The following is a 24,854-nucleotide window of genomic DNA, read 5'->3' on the forward strand; positions in this document are numbered from 1 at the left end:
ATTTGTTTTATTTTATACTTTCTCCGTATCCATATACTGTATGTGTATTTTAGACCCGTACTCTAGCGTATGCGATCATCAATTTTTTGCGTATCATCAAAGTAGTGAAATGGTTTTGTGTACTATTTTTCGATGAACAACTTGGTATACCAACATTCTTTCAGTGATTAATACCAGGAAGCTTCATCACGAACTGCTAATTGGATCGGTTAAAAATCATTTCACTTGCTATAGAAATTTTTCTTTGTTTTATTTGTAATTCGTTATGATTTCAATAGATTGAATAGAAAATAAGCAGTTTGAATAGGGACAGATTGAATAGAATATAAGCAGTTTCGAACTTGTTAACTTTCAAATGACTGCAGTAAATTGAGGACGGCAAAAGTAATTACAAGAATTGTGTTATACTACCAATTATAGTATTATGAAAGGCTTGCGTATATCTTAAGATCAGAAAAAAAATCACAAAGAAAGAGATTGGCATAATAAAACTAAGAAAATGTAAATTTGTGATGAACACCAGCTGATGATGGATCATTAAGGACTGGTTGCCATTGATGCCATGTCCAACTCCTCATCAGAATCAATTGCTTCTTCATAATCATAGTATGCTTTTACCTGCAATGCAATGCCAATGTAACCCATTATAACTAACTCAAAAGTTGTCAAGACCATATAACACCAACACCAACACCAAACCAGGAGCTCCTCATTATTGTTTTTCCAGAATTACAATTGATATTCAACAATAACCAATACCTGTGGTCTTGGAGTAACTGCTTCAAAACTATGAAATACAGGATGATCAAAATTAGGGGGTTCCAGAACAATGTAAGCCCCGTTATTTCTATACCTCTGCTCGGTACCCTGCAGGGGAGACAAAGTTATATCAAAATGAGATGAAAGAAATGTCTTCACAGACTGAAGAGGGTACTCCTACAACACCAAGAAAACCACAATCGAATCAACAGATTGGCAAATATTTACTTATAACTTAAATCCATCTGTCAGATCAAATATTGCTGGTCAGTTATGCGTGAATCCTTTCTCAAGTATTAACTTAGTGTAACTTACATATAACAAATACCTTATCTTAAGAGGAGAATGTTATCACTATTATCAGTTCACAACCACATCCTACAAAAGCTGTGATCAGGTTCTGATTTCCCCAAAACGGCTATGATTTGGCAAAAATATCAACGTCAAGGAAAATGAAAGTTCATCACTTCATAGCCAGACACATCAACATATATGGACAGGTTCATGCATGGTCCATGCTATGCACTAAAGTCCCATGCTGAAATGTGCAAAATTTCCCAGAAGAAAAGATGAATTTAACGCGTAACATATGAGAAGATAAGAGTTTCCATCCTATAAAGAATGAATTAAGAAGCTGAAAGAAAAATTTGTTTCAAGTGAAGTTAATTTCATGCTCAAATTTCTTTATTAACATATTAATGCACCAACAACCTCTGATAGAAGAGTGCCAAACTGCCAATAACAGTTTCCAAACACATGCAAAAACTTCACTTAGAGCTCAACTTATAGACTTGAAGTATAATAATCATCAAGGGATCCTGAGCACACCTGAAATTGTGGATAATCTGGAGCACTAAATAAAGTAATGAGCTTCCCAGACTCCACGACGTGATCTATGGTGTACCCTTGATCCATTCCTCCAAGACCGGGCCTCTTCTCACGTGCATCAGGGCCTTCATGCGATCTGATAATCAACTGAAGATTTAACAAGGTAGAATAACCACAATTTCAGTGTTGCATTTTACTGATACAGAACTTAAAAGAAGAAATAGAGTAAAAAGAAATCACCTAATGTGTAGAGTATGAGAAACATAAAGAGTATTCCCTATCTATGCAGTCACATTGCACTGATTATAGTATCAAATAGCAAGATCTAAAGTGAACATGATTAAATACAAACCAGAAAATCTACAGTTGAAAATCAACACATTTTCCACCATAACATACATTTCAAAAACAAGTAATCTTCAAGTTCCACTGTCATTGCCAATGATCAGAAATTTTGACATTACCTTGAGCTGAAACTTCTTAAGAAAGTCCTCAGTACAATCAGGACCCCAAATCAGACCAATGCCTCTCACTTTATTCGGAGCAAGGCCAGGCTTCATCGAAGGGTCCGACCACAGCACATCACCCGGAATTAAGTTCAAACCTTCCCAAGGAGGATCAAGAACCGATCTCCGAGCCTTAGACAACTCCTCTAAGGACCCCAAAACCAAAGAACTCGTCTCCGGATTCAAAACAACCTTCCGATTCTTCTTCCCCTTCGCTCTCTTGACCGGCGTGACAGCAATGCTGCGGAATAGTCCTCCATGAGCAGTATACACATTCCCATTTATAATGGACGCAAGAGGAAGCCCTTCAAAGCAACCCAAGCATTTTCTATACACATGTTTTCCTACTCTATCTTTACCATCCTCATCTCTATACTTAACCAACACTTCCTTCTCAAATCCATAAACAGAAGTACAGTACTTGGATTCATGGTTACCTCTCAAAAGATAAACAGTCTTCGGCATCAGAACCTTCCACGCCAGCAGAATCAAGAAAGTCTCGAGACCCCAAGCTCCTCTGTCGACATAGTCACCATTGAAGACAAAGACTCTATTCTCCGACGGGTGCCCAGCATCGTTCAGAAGGAAGAGAACATCGTGCAGCTGGCCGTGGACGTCGCCGACGACGACGACCGAGGAGTCAGGGCCGCATTCGTCGATCTTGACGCAGTTGGGTTCTTTATGGAGGATCTTAGAGGCCGTAAGAACCAAGCTATCGAAAACCAGGACAGGAAGTACCTCCTGGAATTGGGTTGGTGTTAGATTTCTCGACGACCAATCGAAGACGGCCATCAGATTCTGGACCCACTCAAGGCTCAACTTGCCGTCTTGGGGCCATTCGATCGGGAACTCTATCCCCGACGGCGGCGATGAACCCATGATAGGTGCTTCTGGAACTTCGGGGACTTGTTGTTGATGATCTATACATTGAGAAGGGTCAGATTCAGATTGAGGAGGAACAGCTGCGGTTTCTATCTCACAGTTGCATGACATGTCTGCCCTCTCTCTCTCTCTCTCTCTCTCTCTCTCTCTAATAATTCTGCCCAAACCAAACCAGAGAAGCTGAGAATTCTATGAAATTCCAGTTCATTAGTTCTCCACTTTGAGATTTCTTTGCCATGTTGCCGCTGCAACTTCTTTCTCCGGGTCGGGTGCTTCTTTAGTCCTCAGTGTACAGGTCATCATGGGCCGGGGCCGGCCCTAGCCTTAATTTTAAGGATTTAGGGTAGGGTCGGGCCGGATTTAATTTTGGTTAACATATTTTAAGGCCGAATAGGGTAGGAATGAGGCTTCAAACCCTAGCCCGTTCTAAAGACTCATTCTGTTAGGACTAAAAAGGCGAGTTGGGCTGACTCTCTAAATAAGACTAAATAGGGTCGAGAATGGCTAAATATGGTCTTTTTTCATTTAATAAAAATAATATATTTATTGAATTTCTTTCATCAATTATTAATTAGTGCATACGTGTTACACAAGATTCTTTTTTAATTATACAAATATATTTAACATATATATGTAGATTAATTTCAACTTTGTTTATAAATATAAGTTTAAGTAGTTATATTTATATATCATATATCTAAATCACTCAAAATCAATTATTTTTACTCACAACAAAAAGAAATTATAAAAATAAACCTTATATAATCTATTACAAAATATGGTAAGTTATATTGTATATAAGATATGAAAAAGTATTTTAAAAAATCAATTATCAAAAAGGCCTAAACGGACCGTATAGGGCGGGCTTTTAGGGCCGACCCGGAGAGTATGACCGGGTTTCATTTTCTAAACCCTAGCCTTACCCTATTTGAAAAAGGGTCAGGCCAGCCCTACCCTAAAAGAGGCACGGGCCATGTTTTGGCCATATCGGGTAGAGCGAGTTTTAAGGCGGGCTTGGGCCCAATGACCAAATGATGACCCCTACCTCAGTCCTTGAGCTACATAATTTAGTGCTTTTTTTAAAGACATTAATTGATCTTGTTTATGTTGCATTTCCTAGCTTGCACATGAGAAAAAGGGGACTCGACCCTTCTCATCTATGAGATTTTGTGTATACTTGGGTAGATTTAACATGATGTATCATTAACCGTGATATGAAATGATACTTGTAGCTATTTTAGACAAATTAGTACATATAATCGAGCATTATGTCAACTAAGAACTCGACGTAAAGCAAGGACTCGAATCGATATAGCCAAAATAGAATCAATTATCAAATAGTATATTTATTTGCACTAATTAATATTTGTACAAGAGGAATATCAGGCATACAATCCCACATGCCTTACACCTTCCACAGGAACTGCTTTCCTACACACACTCCACATAAACTTGACCACCCACGTACGAACCTGCCTACCTAATTTCCCATATATTAAGCAACATTGATACTTTTGGTCTCTATATTTTAAGTCATGTTGCAAACTTGCCATGTTGGTTTCTAACCTGTGAGTTTTACAATTTTAGGTGTTTGGCATACATATTATCTCAAACTGATTCTTATCTACTTGGTTACATGAAAATTATAATCTTTCTTAACATGTAACCGTCGAAATTAACATACACGGCCAAATTATTAATCATAAGATTACAGTATGATGAGTGTAAAACCGTCCAACGTTGTATGACTCTTCTTGTTTTTAACTTTGAAGCATGCGAGTACTATATATAAATTTTTCTAGAATTTGATCACCAACAAGTCCAGTGATGAAGATACCCGCTCTATTAGACTTTGCACCAGTCACCAATTTACCAGGACTTTTGAAGTTTACACTTTACACTCATACAAAACCTTCACTGGTCCAACACTTTTGAGCTGCTTTAGTCACCTAATTTGAAAATAAAAACCCTTTTAGGTCTTTCCTTTTCCCTTTAGTCCCACCAAGACAATTATTCCAAATCAAACCTGCCGTAAATTACGTGTTTAATCAAATGTATAAACAAAACCAATCTTCACCTATACATATGATTCCACAGTCCACACCTATTTCATTGACAAATGACAATGCCGTCTATTTCAAAACCTTATAATTACTTCATTAAACAAATTAACACCACAAATTGATCGATTTCCGAGTCCCTTCCATTGATTCCAGATCAATCATAGCCTCACCACCCAAAAAGTCGTTGTACAACCTTATTTATACGATACAAACCCCAAAACAAGCGTTCTTATTTCTTAGTTTCATCCCTAGCTAGTTGGTTTTCTGCTTTTACGGGTTTCTTATTGCTGTTTTTCATGGGTCATTTGAGCTACAACATAGTTGGGAGCGTCAGGGCCAACAGAGGATTCAGGCTAAACCCGAGAAGATTTTCGGTGTCAAGACTACGCGCGAGGTTCATCTGCTTCTTCAAGTTCTTGAGCAGATGGAGGAATTTATGGATGAGAAGAACTAGTACTAAAGCAAGTTCTTATGGAAGTAGCAGCACTAGAAGAGGTTTGGTCAGAGAGAAATTACAAGACAAGGGTAGTATAGTGGATTGTGGAAGACTGAGATCGTTTGGAAGGTCGAATTCTTTCTATACAGAAGCCATTGCTGATTGCTTGGAGTTCATCAAGAGGTCTTCTATATCTGTGGATCAAAGAAGTAAATCAACCCAGTAGTAGTCAACTAGTCATTCAAAGTTTTACTAGGCTTGTGTCTTTCATTTTCCATGCGTCTCCCGGAAGAAAGTAATTTTGTTGTTGAAGAATTGTGTATACAGATTGATGATCGATAAGTATGAGAATTGGTAGAACTTTTGTTTGTTTTTCAGCATGATTAAAAGTATATTGGGATTCTGTGGTCTAGGAGGCTACCAGTTTGTCAAATGCTAAATTGCTAATGCTATAGGCAAGTATTAACCACAGTCCACAGGCGAGTCATTTGATGAGATTCTTATGTTAAATAGAATTCAGAAATTGAACGACAATAATCGATTTTCAATACAAGAACACTGAGACTGATAATCCAGCTACTCAAAACGCACTTTTAGTATTTAGAAACAGATTGAACTTTGAAGCATAGAAACTAAAGGCTCGGCGCTCAATTGTACATTTAACATGGACTACAAAAGTAACAGAAATGATATAACATACATAAATTTCAAGCAGCATCAGAATCCATGTCCTCAGCAATCACTCTCCATGTATGTTCTGCCTCGTAGTGTTCCAGGAATCAAATCCTACTGTCCCTAGATTCACCATAATCATTCCGGTATCGAAACTAGAGTTTCAGCAAATAAATCCCAGTTATAAAAAACCGCACTACCGGGAAACTCATGGAAATATCGGCCGGTAAAGACCGGCTTCTCTTCCTCACGGCATTTAATCCTGACCAACTCATTGTTGTCAGGTAGTTTGATCACAACTTTACCGTCTTCTGTAACAAAACACAGATTCCAGATATGTAATTGTATAAATTCAGCATAAAGCCAGTCACCAAGGAAGTACCAAACCATTGCACGACGTGATTACGCATGATCTATACAACTGATCCCCCCCCCCCCCCCCCACCTAAACCCTAAGCTCAGCTGACTATTGAAATTCTGATTCCTTAACCTAAATCCACAACAAAATGATTAGGAACTAACAGAAATTACTGCGGGAATCCAAAGCAATGGAACTTACAGGAAGAGCTAGGGCTGCGTAAGGATCCAGCGCGACTGCTCCAGATTTTCAGGTTTTGAGAAGCGCGATATGTTGGAGCCTGGTAGGTTTGACTCTTCGAGGTTAGAAGATCATAATAGCTAATCGACCCCAATGTATAAGAAGACTTGTTCTTCGATCCATCTAGAACCGGCGACGTTTTGGTGCGACAGAGAGTGTGCAGCTGAAATTGGCGACTGGGAAATGGAGACGGCCAAGAGAAAAGGTTTGGAAATGTGACAGAGAAATGCACAAATCTATTTGCATGATTTATTAGGCAATCTATATATAGTTACCCACTTTCGCAATAAGTACAACAAGGAGAATCATTGTGGCTAATTTTCCAGCTCATTCCCTGCCCAATTACCTTACATATGTGAGAAATAAAAGTGATTTCTTTAGCTATACCATGTGGGGCCTCGATCATTTGAATTTCACAGTTGTTTGATTTCTTATTTCTAAACTATGATCACAGTGACAAACTCTAATTACCAGGAAAACATTAGCTAGAGTGCTAGACCCCCATGGATGGTTAAACATTATATTATAGAGAGCTATCACATTCTCTCAGCGTCTTCTCTCACCTCTCATCTCAACGCGCATTCTCTTCCGCCCTATCCGTTCATTTCACTGCAATTCACTAATCTCTCTTCCTAGCTAATTACTAGTTGTCTTTCATTTCAATTTATGCTCAATTAGCTTTGCATCGATTCACTCCGATTCAACTTTTTGATTCTAGGGCCTTTAGATGGGTCGTCTTCGAGGATCATCGGCTTTTGATCCTTACATGAACAAAGACATACGCATTGGTCTATGTTGTAATTGTATAGATTTTCTGGTTTGTATTTCATCCTATTCAGTGTATATATTGCATACGATTGATAATGTAATGCGACTCCCAATCAAGGATGGGATAATGCATAAGAAAATCGTTACTTTCTTCATTTATTTATTTTTTAATAAAATCATCAACAACTTTATAAATCAATGAATGTTATAATAGTCATTACAGACCTCTTGCTATCATGTTACAAATAGACAGTAGGTCATGAGAATAACTCATAGTTAATACATAGCATATGTCTATTCATTAAATTACAAAAACACCATGATTGAAAAAAGGACATACATATTCTACGACTAACATAGTATAGAGATAGACATGCACATAAACCTAAAAGAAAAGAATGGACTCATAGTTAAGTTTAAACCCAAGCCCAAAAGGCTCATTCCAAACCCATCCATAAACCCTAGAATCCTTCCTCACCACCTCAGATCTGACCCACGACCCAAGCCCAAAAGCTTCAACTCTAGCCCATACCCGACAGGCCCAACGTCGAGCCAAGTCTCGCCGCTCAATCAGCAGCAACATTCCATAAGTCGCCGACATCTGCAGTGGCCAACTCTTCCCCGACTGGGACTCAAAAGCGGGCCACACATATCACATCATCGGCCACTTAAGATCGGCGGAGTCACCACGAGAAGACTTGCACCACATAGATCCGTCGCAACACCTCCACCACTAGTGATCTCTTCCCAATGAAGCTCCACACCCTTAACCACACCTCGAACACCGACGCCAACACTAGACAACACTTCCAACAAAACAATACTCACAGCCACAATAGTCCATGACCACCGCCACTGGAGCCTAAAAACCTTGGTCTGAATCCCAATGCTTTCTCTGAAGCACTTCGTTGCGGTTTTGCCAATAGACGGTCTAGAGGGATTGAAACCCACCGCTGCTGGCACGAAACCTAACTGAAAACCTAGTTTTCGCCTTCTCACCTCACTTCGCGAAATCTGTATCCCCCTTATCCTTGAACTAGTTGTGTAATCGTTACTTTATTTAGTGCTACATATAACCCACAATATTAATGCGTGCTCGCGATTATATATTATTCTCATGGTACAATAGTTTGGGCAGAGTTATTGACAAGTGCACAAGGCAGACGAGATATGTAATTGTAATATCGAAACTACAGCTCTTCCTCCTTAATTTTTGATGTTGAAACTAAAATCCAAGTAGGTTAGGCATAATTATAAATGGGAATGTGTATACTGCTCATGAAATGCAGTTCCACAACATTGTGGGTGGGTGGTCGGTTAAGAGTGCGAAGGGGAAGAAGAAATAGTTTGTTCTTTTAGCTATTATATGTGCCCTTTTAGTCGACATGATTATTTTTATTCGATTAATAAAAACAAACAAAAAAAAAACTAAATCACAAAACGGTATGTACTATAGTTCTCAACTGATGTAAGTGCAGAGTTGGTCGACACTAAAAGGAGAATGTCATACTAACTATATCGAAGGAGAATGAGTCGCATAAGAAATATTTGGATTCCCCACCGTTCCATTTGGATTAGCTGAGAATGTGAGGGGTTTTGTTCTTTGGTTTTGTTGTATTCGTATCTTCCGAAAACAAATAAGTTTGATAAAGTCAACTATTATGTCATTAGTACACACTAAATAGTAAATAATTCAAAAAGTAACTTGTAGTTTTAAAATATGCGCCCCAAAAATGATACTTCGGCTTTTCAACCCGAATTGGTTCAAGTAGCAAAGCAACGAACAACGTTCACCTTCTTTACCAAGCAAGAACATAGTCACATAACTCTCTTCGAGCACATTCTTGGTTAGGAAGAAATAACTTGGCATCACAATCCCCATATATATAGTCAACTCAACAGTAACGTGTTTAATTGATATAGGAACATTCCTGTTGTAGCAAAAGCCGTTTTGAATTCGCTACCCCATCAAAACGCGTTTTGGGTCGGGTATAAACAATGAGGTTCTGCCCAGGCCCAAACAAGCTCTTCAGTCTCCTCAAAAAAGCTCGAAGCGCAGTTGGAGTCGCCGCCGCTTCCGCTTCCGCTTCATCTTCCTTCACCTCTTCGTCCTTTTCCGCCGCCGCGCCGAAGCTAACTTCCGCCATGGACGAGCTCCAAGCCCTCAAAACCAAGGTCTGCATCATCGGCAGTGGCCCGGCGGCGCACACGGCGGCGATATACGCCGCCCGCGCCGAGCTGAAGCCCATTCTCTTCGAGGGATGGATGGCCAACGACATTGCCCCCGGCGGCCAGCTCACCACCACATCCGACGTCGAGAATTTCCCGGGATTCCCCGACGGAATCCTCGGCATGGAGCTCATGGACCGCTGCCGGAGCCAGTCGGTCCGATTCGGGACTCAGATCTTCACCGAGACCGTCTCCAAAGTCGACTTCTCCGCCACGCCGTTTAAAATCTACACCGACGCGAAAACCGTCCAGGCCGACACCGTCATCGTCGCCACCGGCGCCGTCGCGAAGCGCCTCGTCTTCCCCGGCTCCGGCGACGGCAAGGGAGGCTTCTGGAACCGCGGGATATCCGCCTGCGCCGTGTGCGACGGAGCTGCGCCGATTTTCAGGAACAAACCCCTGGCGGTGATCGGCGGCGGCGACTCGGCTATGGAGGAGGCCACGTTTTTGACCAAGTATGGTTCAGAAGTCAACATAATCCACAGGAGGGAGGCTTTCAGAGCCTCGAAGATTATGCAGAACAGGGCTCTGAGTAACCCTAAGATCAAAGTGATGTGGAATTCTGAGGTGGTGGAGGCTTATGGGGATGGAGAGAAGGGCCCTCTTGCTGGTTTGAAGGTCAAGAATGTTGTGACCGGAGAAGTGACCGACTTGAAGGTTTCCGGGCTCTTTTTCGCTATTGGCCACGAGCCGGCGACTAAGTTCTTGGATGGACAATTGGAGCTGCATCCTGATGGCTATGTTAAGACCAAGCCCGGCACGACGGAGACTAGTGTGCGTGGAGTGTTTGCTGCTGGTGATGTGCAGGATAAGAAGTATAGGCAGGCTGTTACTGCTGCCGGAACCGGTGAGTAGCTCCTCTTGATCCTTAGGAACTTAACTGAACCTTATTGTTACCTAACATTATTTGAAATGCATGCTTTATACTGCCGTTTTGGATTGCCTGTTGCTTCATGGTGATAACTCAATGAGCATAATGTGGTTCCCTTAGATTAACAAATGTTCAGTTACCACTTTCCACCGGCATATGTCAGGTTATACTATGTGGAATATGTTGCTATTGCCAAAGTGTTACACACACAGTCGTACGATAATTTCGTGTGATTTAGTCTTCTTGTAAGGTTGTTTCACAAGATAATATCCCTACATTGTACTTATTCTATTGATTTTGAAAGGAACATCTGTTATGATAACTTAGGGGGCACTTCATTCCTTTCTTTCTATTATGAAGTGGATGCTGTTGGGTAAATATGGCTTAGGTATATATGTATTGCGAAGGTCATGTGGTCTAGCATAAGCTATGTTTTTAGCCAAACGTTATTGAAAGATAAATTGTATTTCCTAGGGCATTGCTGTTTAGTTTCCATGTATATTAGATAATGCCGCGACCTAAGAGCATAAAAGGGCTTTGGAATTCCTTTAAAAAAAAGGGCTTTGGAATTTATAGTCAATGGGGACTGAATAATGAATTTAAGGAGAGTATCTGTCTGAGCTTACTTCAAGCTCTGAAATCAAGCACCCCCTCCTCTCCTTGAGCTGACTTCAAAGACTGAACCGACCTCCCATTCGCCTTGAACTTGAACTTGAACTGAACCATGTATGAAGCATGTGTCTAAAGTAGCTTTGTGAATGAGTTTTATTCCTTACCAGGTCAAGCTCAAGTTTGAGCTAGGCTAAAGTGCATGGGATCAAGTTAGCCTCAGGTATTAGTAGCTGCCACCTGCCTGTGTGCTACATGTGTTCTGCATAATTTGATCCAACTGATCTTTGATTATTTTGTTGATGACTTCCGTTATATCATTCTGATTGAAGTGGTACCATATGACACTAGACGTGCTTCTTCTTTTCTTATACATTCAAAATCGATTTTTAATTCCAGTCAGATGTTGTAGTCTTTATAATATGTGTGACCTAATCTCTTCCATTTTATCATCGTGCAGGGTGCATGGCAGCTCTGGAAGCAGAACATTACTTGCAAGAGATGGGATCGCAGGAGGGTAAGAGTGATTGACTACCTAAGATTGACGAGGGATACAGGAGCAGCTGTTCGATTAGAAGCAAAGTCTAGTGAGTATTAAGATGAAGAAAAGGTCTCTGTGGAAAGGCCAGTTATAGACGTGGGGATATTTGCAGCAATTCTTGTACCATTATGGCATTTAGCTTTACAATCCGATTGTTGAACTCATTCATATATTTGGAGACTACTATATTCATGTCAATGCTTCTACAACCTTATACATCTGCATATGATTGTTTAAGTGGCTCGAGCTTTCACTGCTTCCATCATTTGTATACAAATGAAATAATTTCATGTTATTAGCTGACCGTCGACCAATGATGATGGACCCAAATGAGCTCCAACCACTATTAATTTGCTGAAGAACAGTGGACCCAAAACAGAAGTAAACGAAATGGATCACATGAAGTTCATGTAATGAACCACCAATAGTGTCCAACTCTCATATTGGTATAATGAGGGCCTATACTGCCGCCATGGACCATCCTAATTATGAACGCTACCTCTGCCGACATCATAATTTTCCTTTCAAGTGATTAAACAAATAAGTAAGTAAGAGGATACCAACTAGCCGTCTTAGCTCAGCTGGTAGAGCGCGTGGCTTTTAACCACGTGGTCGTGGGTTCGATTCCCACAGACGGCGATTTCTTTTCCATCTTCTTTTAGCCCTCCCGTCATTTTCTGAATCTCTCCTCTGTATTAAACAGAACTCACTAGTACAACTACGCCACGCTCGCCACATAAAGCATCACTGCATCACATATTTGTCTTTCTCACACTTTTTCATTGGTGACTTGGTGTGGATTTTGTTGGCCTGCAAATTAAAATGGAGCTGTCCCCATTAATTTGACAAGCTTCAAGTCTGTTGTTATATTCTTGCTTAGTTTCTTTCTTGCCAAAGACGTCGACTATAGTCCTCTAGAAAAAAAAAACTGTCCCTATCTCAATGAATCGATGAAGTTCTCCATCCAACTCTTCACGCTGGAGAGTCTTGCTGTAATCGCAACCCTAAACGTGCATGCTTGCTTAACAGGGATTGAAAATGTTCGGTCTAAGCTGAATTGATTTTGGTCGATGTCAACTCTGTTACGTATGCCTGAATATAAGGTATCCCATACCCCATCATTCCATTGGGAAATTTATAAGACATGGAAGCTCCGTCGGCCAAATCCGAGCTGAAGTAACTGACCCCATGCCTTGAAGGAGAATTGATTGTTTTGAGTACAAACTCATACTCGTGACGCATGTTCTAAGCTGGGAAAAGATAACACGTTGGTTGGTGTTACCGCATTAGTTTCTTTGAGACAATTAGCCGAACGTCTTGCATTTAGTCTCATATAGTTGAGAATACGGCCTTTAATTTTGCTGCTATCAGGGGTAATTGTAAACTGGAGCATCTCACATGAAAACATCATGACAGGTCGTTTGTTAGGCGTCATTTGAGGACTGCATTGTTGGTGATTGGTTATTTATATCATAGATCAAAGAACAGTTTCCATGTTGTGTTATATCAAGGGCAAGTCGTCTGTAGTCACACTTAAGTAGCATGAAATTCAAGAATCCAGGCTGATATTGAGATAAAAAATAACACTAATGTACAAAGCTAGAAGGACAAAAACCCTTTACTGAAAAATGCCTTAATTTAAGTCCCTAAAATTGCAAACTAGAAGTGAACAACAAATTAACACCAAAAAAAAAATCAAAGATTACAAGCCTGCTAAATATATACCAACATCCTTGGGGAGAGAGCCTCTTGTTCCTCCACCAAACACACTTCACAATTTGCAAGCTTTCCAATACATCTTGCCAAACACTAAATGGCAACTACTGCACAGAGGTCCCTTATTTCCCTTTTTAACTTCTTTCTTTCTTTCTTTGCCTTTCCTTCTCATCCATGTGCATTCTCTGGTAAGCCTTCCTCCCCAACACATGTGACATACCCACCACTAGTCCACCATGTTCTTCCCCTCCAACGCCCAACCCTATTATTAGACTGTCCTTTTTTTAGGTCCTTCCACATCCCAATCTCTTATTATTTTGTACTTTTCTTGGGGTTTAGTTTAGGCCCCCTTAGTTTATTGTAATCTTTCAGTCCTTAGCAGGCAAGTTTTGACACATCTTTACTAGACCTGTTGTATATCATGTGACTCTTAACCAGCTGACCTGCTGCAAGGGCTGACATGAGAGAGAGCTCTCCTGCTAGAACAGAACCTGCAACAATGGTGGCTAGTTTCCTTGAGTTTGCACCAGGGATCTCCTTGCTGGCACCCTTAACTCCCAATAAGTTCAGGCAGGCTGCTTGTGAGGCTAGTTGTGTTCCACCGCCAACTGTTCCCACCTGAAAGTGTTTTAAAAGCAACACAAGTTTGACTGAGTGAGGATCTCAAAGTGAAAAATAGCATTAGTGTTTTTCTTTCCCAATAGAAAACACTAACAAAATCTGTGATTTGAGTCATGTTCATTTGCATATTGGGAATCACACACACTATGGACCAACCCCTTTTTTGTCCACATTCCAGCTACTATTATTATGAATGATTAGAGGAAGAAAATGACAAGTTCACTGAGTTAATGGATTCACTGTGCAAATTTACCCCCAAAGAAGCAGTAAGAATTCTTTGTAGTTAGTCGTATAGTGTTGTACCTCAATGGAAGGCATGGTGACTGAGACATGAAGGTCCTTGCCATCGTTTATGGCCTCCATCATGGTAATACAGTGAGAGCTTTCCACATTCTGTGCAGGGTCCTGGCCAGTAGCTATGTACACTGCCGCGACAATGTTGCTAGCGTGCGCATTGAACCCGCCAAGAGCGCCGGCCATTGCAGACCCGGTAAGGTTTTTAAGCATGTTAAGCTCCACTAGAGCAGCTACATTGGTCTTCAGTACTTTTCTCACCACTTCTTCCTTGATCACAGCTTCGCAGACCACTGATTTGCCTCTCCCTTCTATCCAATTCACCGCTGCCGGTTTCTTGTCCGAGCAGAAATTCCCTATAACACAAAGATAGATCACTAAATCAATTACAAACCTATATGAAAGTACTAATTACTCAACCAGGCGAAAATGATAGTTGGCACAAGTCAAACACCAAATCATCAAGCCAAAGAATATTGTATAAATGATCATTATTATAGAAGTGACTTGCAAGTTGCAACAAAAAAGAATGGGATGAACTAAGTTGATAAGTTCACGATCATATAAATAAGTAGCTATAGTACTAATACCACTGTCGTACACGGAAAATGGAAGATTTCATGTTCTACAACTCTACAAGTACCAGAATCCTATGGTAAAAATCAGAATTTATATCGTAAGAACTTAAAACGGAACCTGTCAAATCCAACATAGAGTTTTCCTACAAAATCATTCCTTGGAGTAGACTCTAGAACACAGAGGTTGATTTCGAACTACTACTCTACATGATCAACAAAGTACTCTAATTCTTGTATGGATTCAATGTTCATATATGGCTAATGCCAGAACAGTGAAAGCCGTATACGAGTACTTCCTGAATCCTGGTGATGAAAACAAAGAAATGAAACTCATACCGGAGATGCCGATAACATCCATGTCGGGAAAGTCATTCTGGAGAAAATCCAACACATTTTGGACCCCTTTAGAGACCATGTTCATCCCCATTGCATCTCCAGTGCTACAAGTAAACCTCACGTACAGATTCTTGCCTGCAACTGTGCATTTAATCCCCTGAAGCTTAGCAAATCTACTAGATCTGTAAAAATAAAATAAAATAAAATAAAAATTAACATTTCTACCTTCAAAACCCATATTTCACATGGATTAATAGTAAATATGGGAATAGTACTGATTTATGTTAGAGACCTGTTGAAAACAATGGCCAGAGAATCGAAGTTTTCCGGGTCTTCCAGGAAGAACTTAAGCTCGGCAGCTCTGACAGCGGAGCTGAACCGCACCACCGGAGCTCTGGTCATGCCGTCTTTGAGAATGACACCGTGGGCACCGCCGGAGGCGTAAATGGCCTTGCAGCCTCTGTTGGTGCTGGCTACGAGGCAGCCCTCGGTGGTCGCCATTGGGACGGTGAGCTCCTCGCCGTTGAGCAGTAGAGGTCCGGCGACTCCCACCGGAATCTGTACATAGCCAATCGGCATCTCACAGCACTGTCCGAGTATAGAGTCGTAATCAAAGCCTTCCAAAGGGAGTCCCTCAAGCGAACGACAGGTTGTTCGCTGCAGCGCCTCCCGTCGTATGGCGGCGGCTCTCCGGCAGTCTCCGAGATTCGACTCCAGAGTGTACGACGGCGTCGCTCCGGACACAATGGAGTTTATTATCTCCTCGTCCTCCTGCTCCGGCACGGCCGGAACAGAAGAAGAATTAGTGCCGCGGAGGAGGTGATCGTGGCTCCGCGACACTATCTGTGGCACGACGTCGCTTTGTCGGCGGCGCGGTAGGGGCCTTACAACGTCATTCCACGGGTCGTGGGGAGCGCGGGGATGGACGAAGGACTGGACGAAGTCAATGCCGAAGAAGCCGAGGAGGTAGATGACGGAGGCGAAGAGGGAGAGGAGGGCGATGATCTCGGAGAGCGTGACGACGTGGAGAGGAGTGGAGGTGCGGATCTTCTCCCGCCAGCGGTGGAGGAGGAAGTAAGCGACGGTGAAGAAGAGGGTGAAGAACAAGCCATTGGTCAAGTACAAGGGCAACGGCAGCGCGTCAGAGGCCTTGGGATGGTTTCTCTGGTGATTTTTGACTGGTTCGCCGCCGCCGGCTCGGGGAGGGAGCGGGGGTCGCCGGCGAACGTCCATGAAGATAGAGAAATGAGACAAACAAAACTAAACTAAGCAAAAAGGGTGAAGAGGGCTAGGTTTGGTTAATAGGTTTAATTAGTTTTGTGGAAGGAGTACTTGGATCGTAATAATAATAATATTAAGAGTGGGTTTAATCTATTTAATTCAGGAGGGTTTGTTAAGTTTGTTAAAGTGGCTTCGATGGAAAAGTGGGGGTTTTGATCGCGTTGTTATATAGAGGAGGGAAGAAGGAGGGAGAAGAAGGAGGAAGAGGCTAGAGTGAGTGAGAACTGAGAAGAGAGAGAGAGAGAGAGAGAGAGAGGAGAACTCAAAAGGGTTGGCGCGCTGGATCAGTGCGTCCACGTGCAGCACGTGTCGGGTTTGTCTGGCCCGATCCGATCCGGTGTTGCCCATCGTGGAAAATTCAACAATGTATTCATCAATTTCATCAATGTATATGATATAATTTTTATATCTAACGATCGATATTATTTTATAAGTGAGTTTAAAAAACTAATATATATTATAAATTGTAGAATGTGAAATATATAATATACATTAATGTATAATTGATTAACTAATTTCCGTGCCAATCTCATGCCACGTCAAAAAACGTCATGGATCAACTAATTTCGGACAATATATTTACTGTGGAGGAAAAGAAACATAATTAACTACAATTCTAAGCATATTCTGGTATTGTACGTTCAGAACTTCATAAACAAAATTAACTAGATTTCAAAGCATGTAGTAGGTTGAAAATGAGATTAAGAACATGTTGGACCATTATAGTACGTTGAAAGACAATAAGAACTATTATATAATGAATGAAAATACGCTAAAATTTTCGCTAAATTATCGAATTGTCGAAACTTAATTTGGTTTGATACGAATTTAATTCAATTCATAGTTTATTATAGCTCATTTTGTCTTCGTGAAAAGGAAAATTAAATTGATTGAATAGAAGCTCGAGCTCATTCAGTTATTTCAGTAGTTGAGTTGAGCATGATCGAGTTCGGAAAAAAAAAATTAAGCTAAGTTGAGATGGGCTTAAATATTGGAACAACAGTTTATGCTTGAGTTGAACAGTTGTTTGCTATCAATTTATTACATGTCCGACGTGACTTTGTCATGTTAACAATTAATTGTCTCAACTCAATTGGATCCATTTACACTCTTATACGAGAGTATTCGTGGACTGTAGATCGATCATTAGCATTATATGAATTTGAAATTATCATATACAAGTATATTTTTGATATGCAGCAAACACGAATATCATAAAATTAATTTCAGTTGACGATATCAAGTTTAGGAAGGACCGAGCTTTTCCCTCGTGTAATATAAAGAGAATTATAAGAACACCTTGATGAGAATAAATAGTATATTATAGCTAATTAGGCATATAGAAGTAATAGGATAGTTGATTAACCATGCAAGTACTGGTTACACATCATTTCGCAGCATAAGAATGGTCTTTTGCCAAATTAATGAAATAATTCGATATTTAATTGAAACTGCTTGATTCATACACTTTTCTCGTTCATGTTTGTGCTGATTGGGTATGTTTTGTGTTCTTTGTGAAGTGTAATATATCAATGCAGTATGTTTCGCACATGTAGTTGATCGAACACCCTGAAAAATTCTACATAGTTAAGAAATTAAATTATTTTTTAATAAGTTAAAAAATTGATATTTACTTTGACGACATATAAGCTATCCAACCAACGCGGCATGTAATATCTCAATGAAATGTTATCATATTTGGACATTGTATAAAAGAGATCGAAACATATGCACGCACGCATGGAATAGGTCGATGGCCGGAACAAGTCTAAAATAACATCCCACACTATATGGAAATGATCGAATATCCAAATACTAAATATAGCAAATCAATTAGTACATTTGAGGAGGTCAAACTTAATACCCCAAAAATCTGCTAGCCTGCTTGCTTGTCATGAAAACTAGCCCTAATTTCTTGTTTCGTTTGCCTCTAGATATAATTTTCTTTTAGTTTTTATATGACACTAATTAAATTAGCTGAAAAATTCAAACCACTTTCTTTCTTTCTTTTTGGACAAAAAAATTCAAACCACTTTCAGACAATTATATGCAAGATGATGACATATATAATAGGACACATAACGAGTTAGTTAAACTAAGAAGAAATCAACTGATAAAGTTGATAGAGATGCATGAAATTATTAATTAATTTTGTATACGCGATTAATTAAGTGGCAGGTGCTTATGCATTGGGAATTATACAGTACTAAAGAGATCAAGTAGCTTTTTTCTTGATTCTCATTTTGCCGACAGATATATACTTCAACTTTGAAACGGTAATAATGCATATACAGATTTTATGGAAATGAAACCCCTTAATAGTTACTATGTATACTTTTCTAAGTTAATTTCTTTTGTAAAATCGAATTAACCCAATTATCTATTTTTTTGTTCTCTTTAAATGGATCTTACATAGGGGACAATTCAGCTGCTAGGATATGTATCATATTTTGATCAAACCATGATTTAAATTGAATGGTTGTCGATCATGTGAAATAACAATATTGGTGAAGTTGCATTATTATTGTATTGCAACTTGTGCTATATATGTAGATTATCAAACATTCTTGGTGCGCACCCTGTTACAACATAGTTCAACAACCCTACTTTAATCGATTTGTTTATCGTATACTTTACTTAATTGCCTAAACATAAAAGCGTATCGATCGATCTTTGCTTGAGAAGTTCATCGTAAGTATCATACACTGAACTACTTACGCCTCATTTCGAATGAATGACACCAAAAACACTCATTTATATGATTAATTAACATATTCGATAAACTATTCCTATGGATTAATGCCATGTATAATGAGGCAGGAATCATGTATAGAAATGAATGATATAATCTTTATTTCACATTATTCTTTCCCTTTAGTAGTTAATTTGACAATACCACTCAGATCGTCAATGTCATCCATATTCATGAGGGTTATGCACTTAATTATATGCATATGCGTAAGATGCAAGTACATGTGTACTTGTTATTTAATTTGGAGGAGACCATATGCATGCATGTATTAGTAGTACGTGTTTGTGTTACTTTTTCATAGCAAACTACCAGTTTGTAATTAGGAGTTTTTTTTTTCTTTTTTGTTCTCACGAGTATGTTATTCTCTGATGAACATGTACAAGTTTTATGAGTTTTAATTATTTAAATTTAAGATCCAACGTCTAATTATTGACACAAAACAATAACTTACTCCCATACCTTCCCCATTATCTTATATCATGCAATACATCTCTCTCTTAACCCTACTTCTGCGCGCTACCATATATAATTTTACGTCATCAGCATGCCATGTTGTTCATGAACTAGGTACATAATGTGCATCGCATGTAGTATGTGTAGGGTATTACAAATCTATATCTAGAATCATTAAATATTTAAATTTGGTCCCTACATTACTTGTATACGCACTACACTAATTTTTTTTGTTGTTATTAGATTTGTGATACACTTTCAACCAATCATATATGTTATTATCTAGTATGAGTATCATCAAATGTGACAAGACACAATGTAGTGAATGTACATCATATTTGGTTTATAATTACGTTGTATGAGTTGATAATGTGGTACTGTTTTTGAGTGCTCAACCAACAATTTGTAGTTGGTAAGTGTCTCTACAGAATTGTGTTACGTACGATCGCGTAATTGACAAAGGAATTAGTATAATTAATTTGTATTGGTTGGGATAGTGTAATTGGAAAATAACAAATTACTAATTGTTTACGAGTACTCTTATTAATATCGATGTGTTTACTGTATTTGACATATGAAGTAGTCAAGTAGATGACATCTAAGTGATCCAACCCAAGCGAGTTTGTTCCAATATTGTTCGTATACATCACTTGAGATCTCAACCACCCTTTGTTGCATCCATATCCACAAGCAAACATCAAACTCATTCAAACCAAACTAATTAAACTTGTTTATTTATGTAATTTATCACATTTGAATTAACTAAAATTCATTTTTCATCTTTTTTATATAAATTAGGACATAAATCCAAATCCAAAAATTAAGTAGAACAAAACTGATAATTAATTAATGTAAAAATATTCAAAATACCCTTATTTTCGTTAAAATTATCAAATATCACTCCTAAATCTAACAAATTTCTCTCTCCTCATTTTTTTGTTTTTTTTCTTACAAAATTATGTTTTCCAGCCAAACCACCAACAATTTGGAGGTGAACTAATATATAAAGTTGTTCTTTATGTCATGAGCTTTCATTTAAGTACATATTGCATATGTTTTGAAAAATTTTGAAATTTTGAATTTTACTCACCAAAAATCACAGTAGCATTTAGTTTCTCAGTCGACAGTAGTAGCTATATTTATAGTTGACAATAACAGGTACCTTCCAAGTTGACATTATCAGTTAAATTTATAGTTGACAGTAGCATGTACATTCCAAGACGACAGTAGCAGGTGTCTTCCAAGTCGACAGTAGCAGCTGGTTTTTAATTCGACAGTAGCAGTTAATTTTTATAGTCGACAATAGCAGTTAGTTTTTATAATCGACAATAGCATATAACTTTTTCATTGATGGTAGCAAACACTATGGGTGAAAGAGGAGTAAAAAAGTAAAAGTATTTTATGACATGTGGCAAAATGCCATCATTTGGTTCTTATTTGTAAATTTTGGTTATTATCTGCTCTATTAAATTAAGTAGTGAATTATTTGTAAACTAAATTGTTGTCTGGTACTTTTGAGTTATTTGCTCTTTATTTATCACTTGTGCTCGATATATATTAAGATTAATGAGACCATTAACTCGTTAATCTTACTCAAAATCAAAGACAGTTTAATGGTTGTACGTACGAACAAACTATCTCGCATCAAATTAATTGTATACGATTATCAGCACTTCAACATATGTTGCGGTGATACATTAACTTCGGTTTAGTTTAGGATTAGGGGCACACGCCATTAAAACGACTTAAGTTTGATTCTGAACCTATAATAGGATCAATAGCACAATATCAAATGGCTTTTTCCAGTGCTAGCTAGTAGTGTGACACTAGTGTCTAGTACAATTTGCCCAAAGCCCATCATCCCATATTGACACATTCAAGGGAAGCATCATCCCGTGTATATATATATATATATATATAGTTCCTATCCAGATTGAAGGTTCACTCTGAAGTTTCAGAGTGAAGTTCCAATTTTGGCACACTTTTCGGTCAAATTTTTTCAGTATAGGCGATTCAATATTTAGGTATGTTATTCAAGATCATCTCTACAAAATTTCATCTAATTCAGACATCGTTAAGGTATTGAAATTAGATTAAATCAATGAATGAATTAAAATTGTTCAACGTGAACCGTTCGTGTAAATCTCAATTTTGAAAGCTCAAATCATTGTCAAATTGGATGAAATTTTGTAGAGATGATCTTGAATAGCATACCTAAATATTGAATCGCTTATACTGAAAAAATTTGACCGAAAAGTGTGCCAAAATTGGAACTTCACTCTGAATAGGGACTGATATATATATATATATATATGTGTGTGTGTGTGTGTATATGTTATATAAGCGTTCAAGAGAGCCTGATCCAACAAAAACCTTATTGGGTCGAGCTTAAGTACAAATTAAGTGGGGGAATTGAAATACAAACCCATTGTTTTGCTTGATATTAGAGCTTTATCTTTTTTATGCAAAAATCTCATGCTCAGAAAAATCTTGTTCATCTACGAAGCAAGACAATGATCGACAAAGTACAGATGTTCTCCAAACTTCAATCGTTAAGTTTGAGTGACAATGTGCAATCTGAAAAACAAAACAAAATTGGGCTACAAGTGTAGAAACACGGGGCGCTTGCTTCGCGTTAAATTAAGCGCATGAGGTGATCGAAAAGTTTTGAAAGTCTGGAGCACTACAATAATGTAATTAGTGACACCGTGAATCTTCTTGAATCCACAGATCAAGAAAACAGTGAGGCTTATCATGTACTTGGGCTATGTATGGTTCTTGGCAAAAGCATACGTATGCAGATTAATTTCCCAGAAACTTCATACAATGGGTGTGTTCTCAGCCTTGTTTGGATTTACCAGAGAAACCCAAAACGCTGACTTAGTTAAGGTTCCACTTCATTTCAGAGACACCAACAAATTATATACAAAGGGGCGGCCCATGGGCTGTGCCAATTGTGCAACCGCACATGGTCTCAAAAAAAAAAATTTAATCTTACGTATAGTTAGGAAATAGTCACTAGTTACAAAGTTAGCCGATAATTCAAATGGCCAAGTCTTTTGTCTTCTAAATATGGTGAGTTGGGTTTGAACCACATTATTAACATTTTTTCACTCTAAATTTTTTTAATCATTTTTTCTCGCCAATTCAACCCATAAAACACTCAAAAAGATATTTTCTACCAAAAAACCCCTCTTATGCTATTCCCCTCTTTTGTTATTCCATATCCACAAAATAAAAAAAATCATAATCTAGCGAAATCAATTCAACCATTGCAATCAACAATTCAACATCTAAGATTCGAAAGGTAATTTAAAACCCTTTCTTAATAGATCTCTTTCTTTTGATAGTTTTTACTTTTTAGTTTCAGAGATGTTTTATTGGTCTTTTCATTTGAATATGATTTTTTAGAAAAGATTGATTATGAGAGTTTGATAGATGACTTTGCATCTAAAAGTGCTAGAATATTAGTGTTCTAAAAGTAGTAGTATTGCATTAATGAGATTATCATGTTCTCTTGAAAAAAGTCTGATTTTAGTTAGTATTTTTTTTTGTAATGACCTTTATTACTCCTAAATATCAAGGCAATCAGATAGACACCATGGCTTATGCTTTTGCATTTGTGTTTGTTGTATCTAGATTTGAGGTCTGAAGTTTAGAAGTCTCTTAAAGTCATGTAAACAAAGAATATGAGAATACCCCTTGTATTGGAAAATTTGGTGTAGTGTTTGTTTGTTTTTTTGTTTGTCTATTAGAAATAGGAAGACCTCAACAGGTAAGTCGCACATGGTCTCACAAAACAACGGACCAGCCCTGTATATACACATATTTTCTCAAATAAGGAGGTCCGTACCAATAGTTTTGATGTGGATTTTTCTATTTTTAACCACTTTTCGGTAGAATTTCTTCATCTCCACTGTCTAGTATCTAGATAATATTGTGTAGATCATCTCTGCAAAATTTCAGCCAATTTAGTGATCGTTAAGGTCTTCAAAATTGAAAAACAAATGGACTGACTGAATTCTTTCAAACATGAACCGTTCATATTTTTACCAGAAAAACTCAATTTTGAGGGCCTTAACGATCACCAAATTGGCAGAAATTGTGCAAAAATGATCGTACATAATATTATCTAGATAATAGACGGTATATATGAGAAAATTCGATCAAAAAATAGTATTAAAATGAAAATCCGTAACAAAACAATTGTACGGAGCTTCGCAACCAAAAGTGGATATATATATATATATATATATATATATATATATATATATATATAAACACACAACCACTCGTGCAGCAACCAAAGGAGAGCGACTGCTTTGTATTATTCTATGTTTCCAATCACAAAATCACTTTTTTTTCTTTCTCTCAATTAAATGAAGAAAAATGGAAAATTGAGCAGCATTATTATACAGTACGTAGGAGCCTCCATCATCCGTTTTGTTTTTGCGAAGGGGTCTCTTTCATAAGAGAGTGAGTGAGAAAGAGAAGTCTAAAAATTCTATAACGTCTAATTCCCCACGTCGCTGCACATTGTCCATCTTTATCCACTATGACCTAATTCTGAGTTAAGCACTTTAATTTCTGGATGTTGTGTTAATTAAACATGAAAGCTAGCTATGCCCCATATGTATCTGGATTTTGTCCATTTCCACCATTTTCACCTGAAGTTTTGACAGCCAGGTGCTGCATATCTCTACTTGCTTAATTAATGCTTCACTCTAGATAATATGGTTTTACTTAGAAATGAGCCCTTACCAGTCACCGGTGTTCACTGGTTGGTAAAATTTTCTGTAGATACGTACGATAATTTGCTTTTTATAAGTGAAATATACAGTATACTATTATACTACCGATATAAAATAATATTTGGAAAACGTTTATCCATCTATATATTGACAATGTAAATTTTGATAAACACGATTGTGATACTATTGTCTACTTAATTTAACGTTAATATGCTTTCATAATTGTATATTATCATCATCAACGGAAAGAATTCTGCAACATTTATATTATGTCATGTTAATCACCTTCTGTTAATACTCTACAAGACTA

General features: G+C 38.2%; 3 protein-coding genes and 1 non-coding gene across 5 annotated transcripts; 2 read left to right on the forward strand and 2 right to left on the reverse strand.

The window, feature by feature from the left end:
• Window positions 1–314: 314 nt before the first annotated feature.
• On the reverse strand, window positions 315–3,205 carry LOC126787394 (serine/threonine-protein phosphatase 7). 2 transcript variants are annotated; one of them, XM_050513291.1, is made up of 4 exons: window positions 2,052–3,202; window positions 1,588–1,734; window positions 760–867; window positions 315–618 (listed from the first exon to the last, which is right to left on the reverse strand). In XM_050513291.1, the coding sequence occupies exons 1-4, from the start codon at window positions 3,084–3,086 to the stop codon at window positions 538–540; spliced, it is 1,371 nt and encodes a 456-aa protein (XP_050369248.1). In that variant the 5' UTR covers window positions 3,087–3,202; the 3' UTR covers window positions 315–537. The 2 variants fall into 2 exon arrangements, with proteins under 2 accessions (XP_050369248.1, XP_050369255.1); XM_050513298.1 differs by lacking the exons at window positions 315–618; window positions 760–867 and having other exon boundaries at window positions 1,588–1,723; window positions 2,052–3,205.
• A 6,301-nt stretch (window positions 3,206–9,506) lies between these two features.
• On the forward strand, window positions 9,507–11,999 carry LOC126792151 (thioredoxin reductase NTRB-like). Its single transcript, XM_050518654.1, has 2 exons — window positions 9,507–10,588; window positions 11,682–11,999. Exons 1-2 carry the CDS (start codon window positions 9,511–9,513, stop codon window positions 11,750–11,752), a joined length of 1,149 nt encoding a protein of 382 aa, XP_050374611.1. The 5' UTR covers window positions 9,507–9,510; the 3' UTR covers window positions 11,753–11,999.
• A 329-nt stretch (window positions 12,000–12,328) lies between these two features.
• Window positions 12,329–12,401, forward strand: TRNAK-UUU (transfer RNA lysine (anticodon UUU)). Its single transcript has one exon. It is a non-coding gene; the product is annotated as a tRNA-Lys (tRNA).
• A 917-nt stretch (window positions 12,402–13,318) lies between these two features.
• On the reverse strand, window positions 13,319–16,640 carry LOC126782176 (3-hydroxy-3-methylglutaryl-coenzyme A reductase 1-like). Its single transcript, XM_050507369.1, has 4 exons — window positions 15,600–16,640; window positions 15,308–15,489; window positions 14,403–14,749; window positions 13,319–14,096 (listed from the first exon to the last, which is right to left on the reverse strand). Exons 1-4 carry the CDS (start codon window positions 16,538–16,540, stop codon window positions 13,854–13,856), a joined length of 1,713 nt encoding a protein of 570 aa, XP_050363326.1. The 5' UTR covers window positions 16,541–16,640; the 3' UTR covers window positions 13,319–13,853.
• Between the last annotated feature and the right edge of the window lie 8,214 nt (window positions 16,641–24,854).

Source organism: Argentina anserina, chromosome 1 (assembly GCF_933775445.1).
Source record: "Argentina anserina chromosome 1, drPotAnse1.1, whole genome shotgun sequence".
NCBI classification, from domain to species: Eukaryota; Viridiplantae; Streptophyta; class Magnoliopsida; order Rosales; family Rosaceae; genus Argentina; species Argentina anserina.

Coding starts and splice junctions, on each gene's coding strand:
- LOC126782176 (XM_050507369.1), bottom strand. CDS start 16,540: ATGGACGTTCGCCGGCGACCCCCGCTCCCTCCCCGAGCCGGCGGCGGC. Junction 15,490..15,599: donor CTGGCCATTGTTTTCAACAG/GTCTCTAACATA, acceptor TTATTTTTACAG/ATCTAGTAGATTTGCTAAGC. Junction 14,097..14,402: donor TCACCATGCCTTCCATTGAG/GTACAACACTAT, acceptor AAACACTTTCAG/GTGGGAACAGTTGGCGGTGG.
- LOC126787394 (XM_050513291.1), bottom strand. CDS start 3,086: ATGTCATGCAACTGTGAGATAGAAACCGCAGCTGTTCCTCCTCAATCT. Junction 1,735..2,051: donor TTAAGAAGTTTCAGCTCAAG/GTAATGTCAAAA, acceptor TTAAATCTTCAG/TTGATTATCAGATCGCATGA. Junction 868..1,587: donor CAGATTATCCACAATTTCAG/GTGTGCTCAGGA, acceptor TCTCCCCTGCAG/GGTACCGAGCAGAGGTATAG.
- LOC126792151 (XM_050518654.1), top strand. CDS start 9,511: ATGAGGTTCTGCCCAGGCCCAAACAAGCTCTTCAGTCTCCTCAAAAAA. Junction 10,589..11,681: donor TGTTACTGCTGCCGGAACCG/GTGAGTAGCTCC, acceptor ATCATCGTGCAG/GGTGCATGGCAGCTCTGGAA.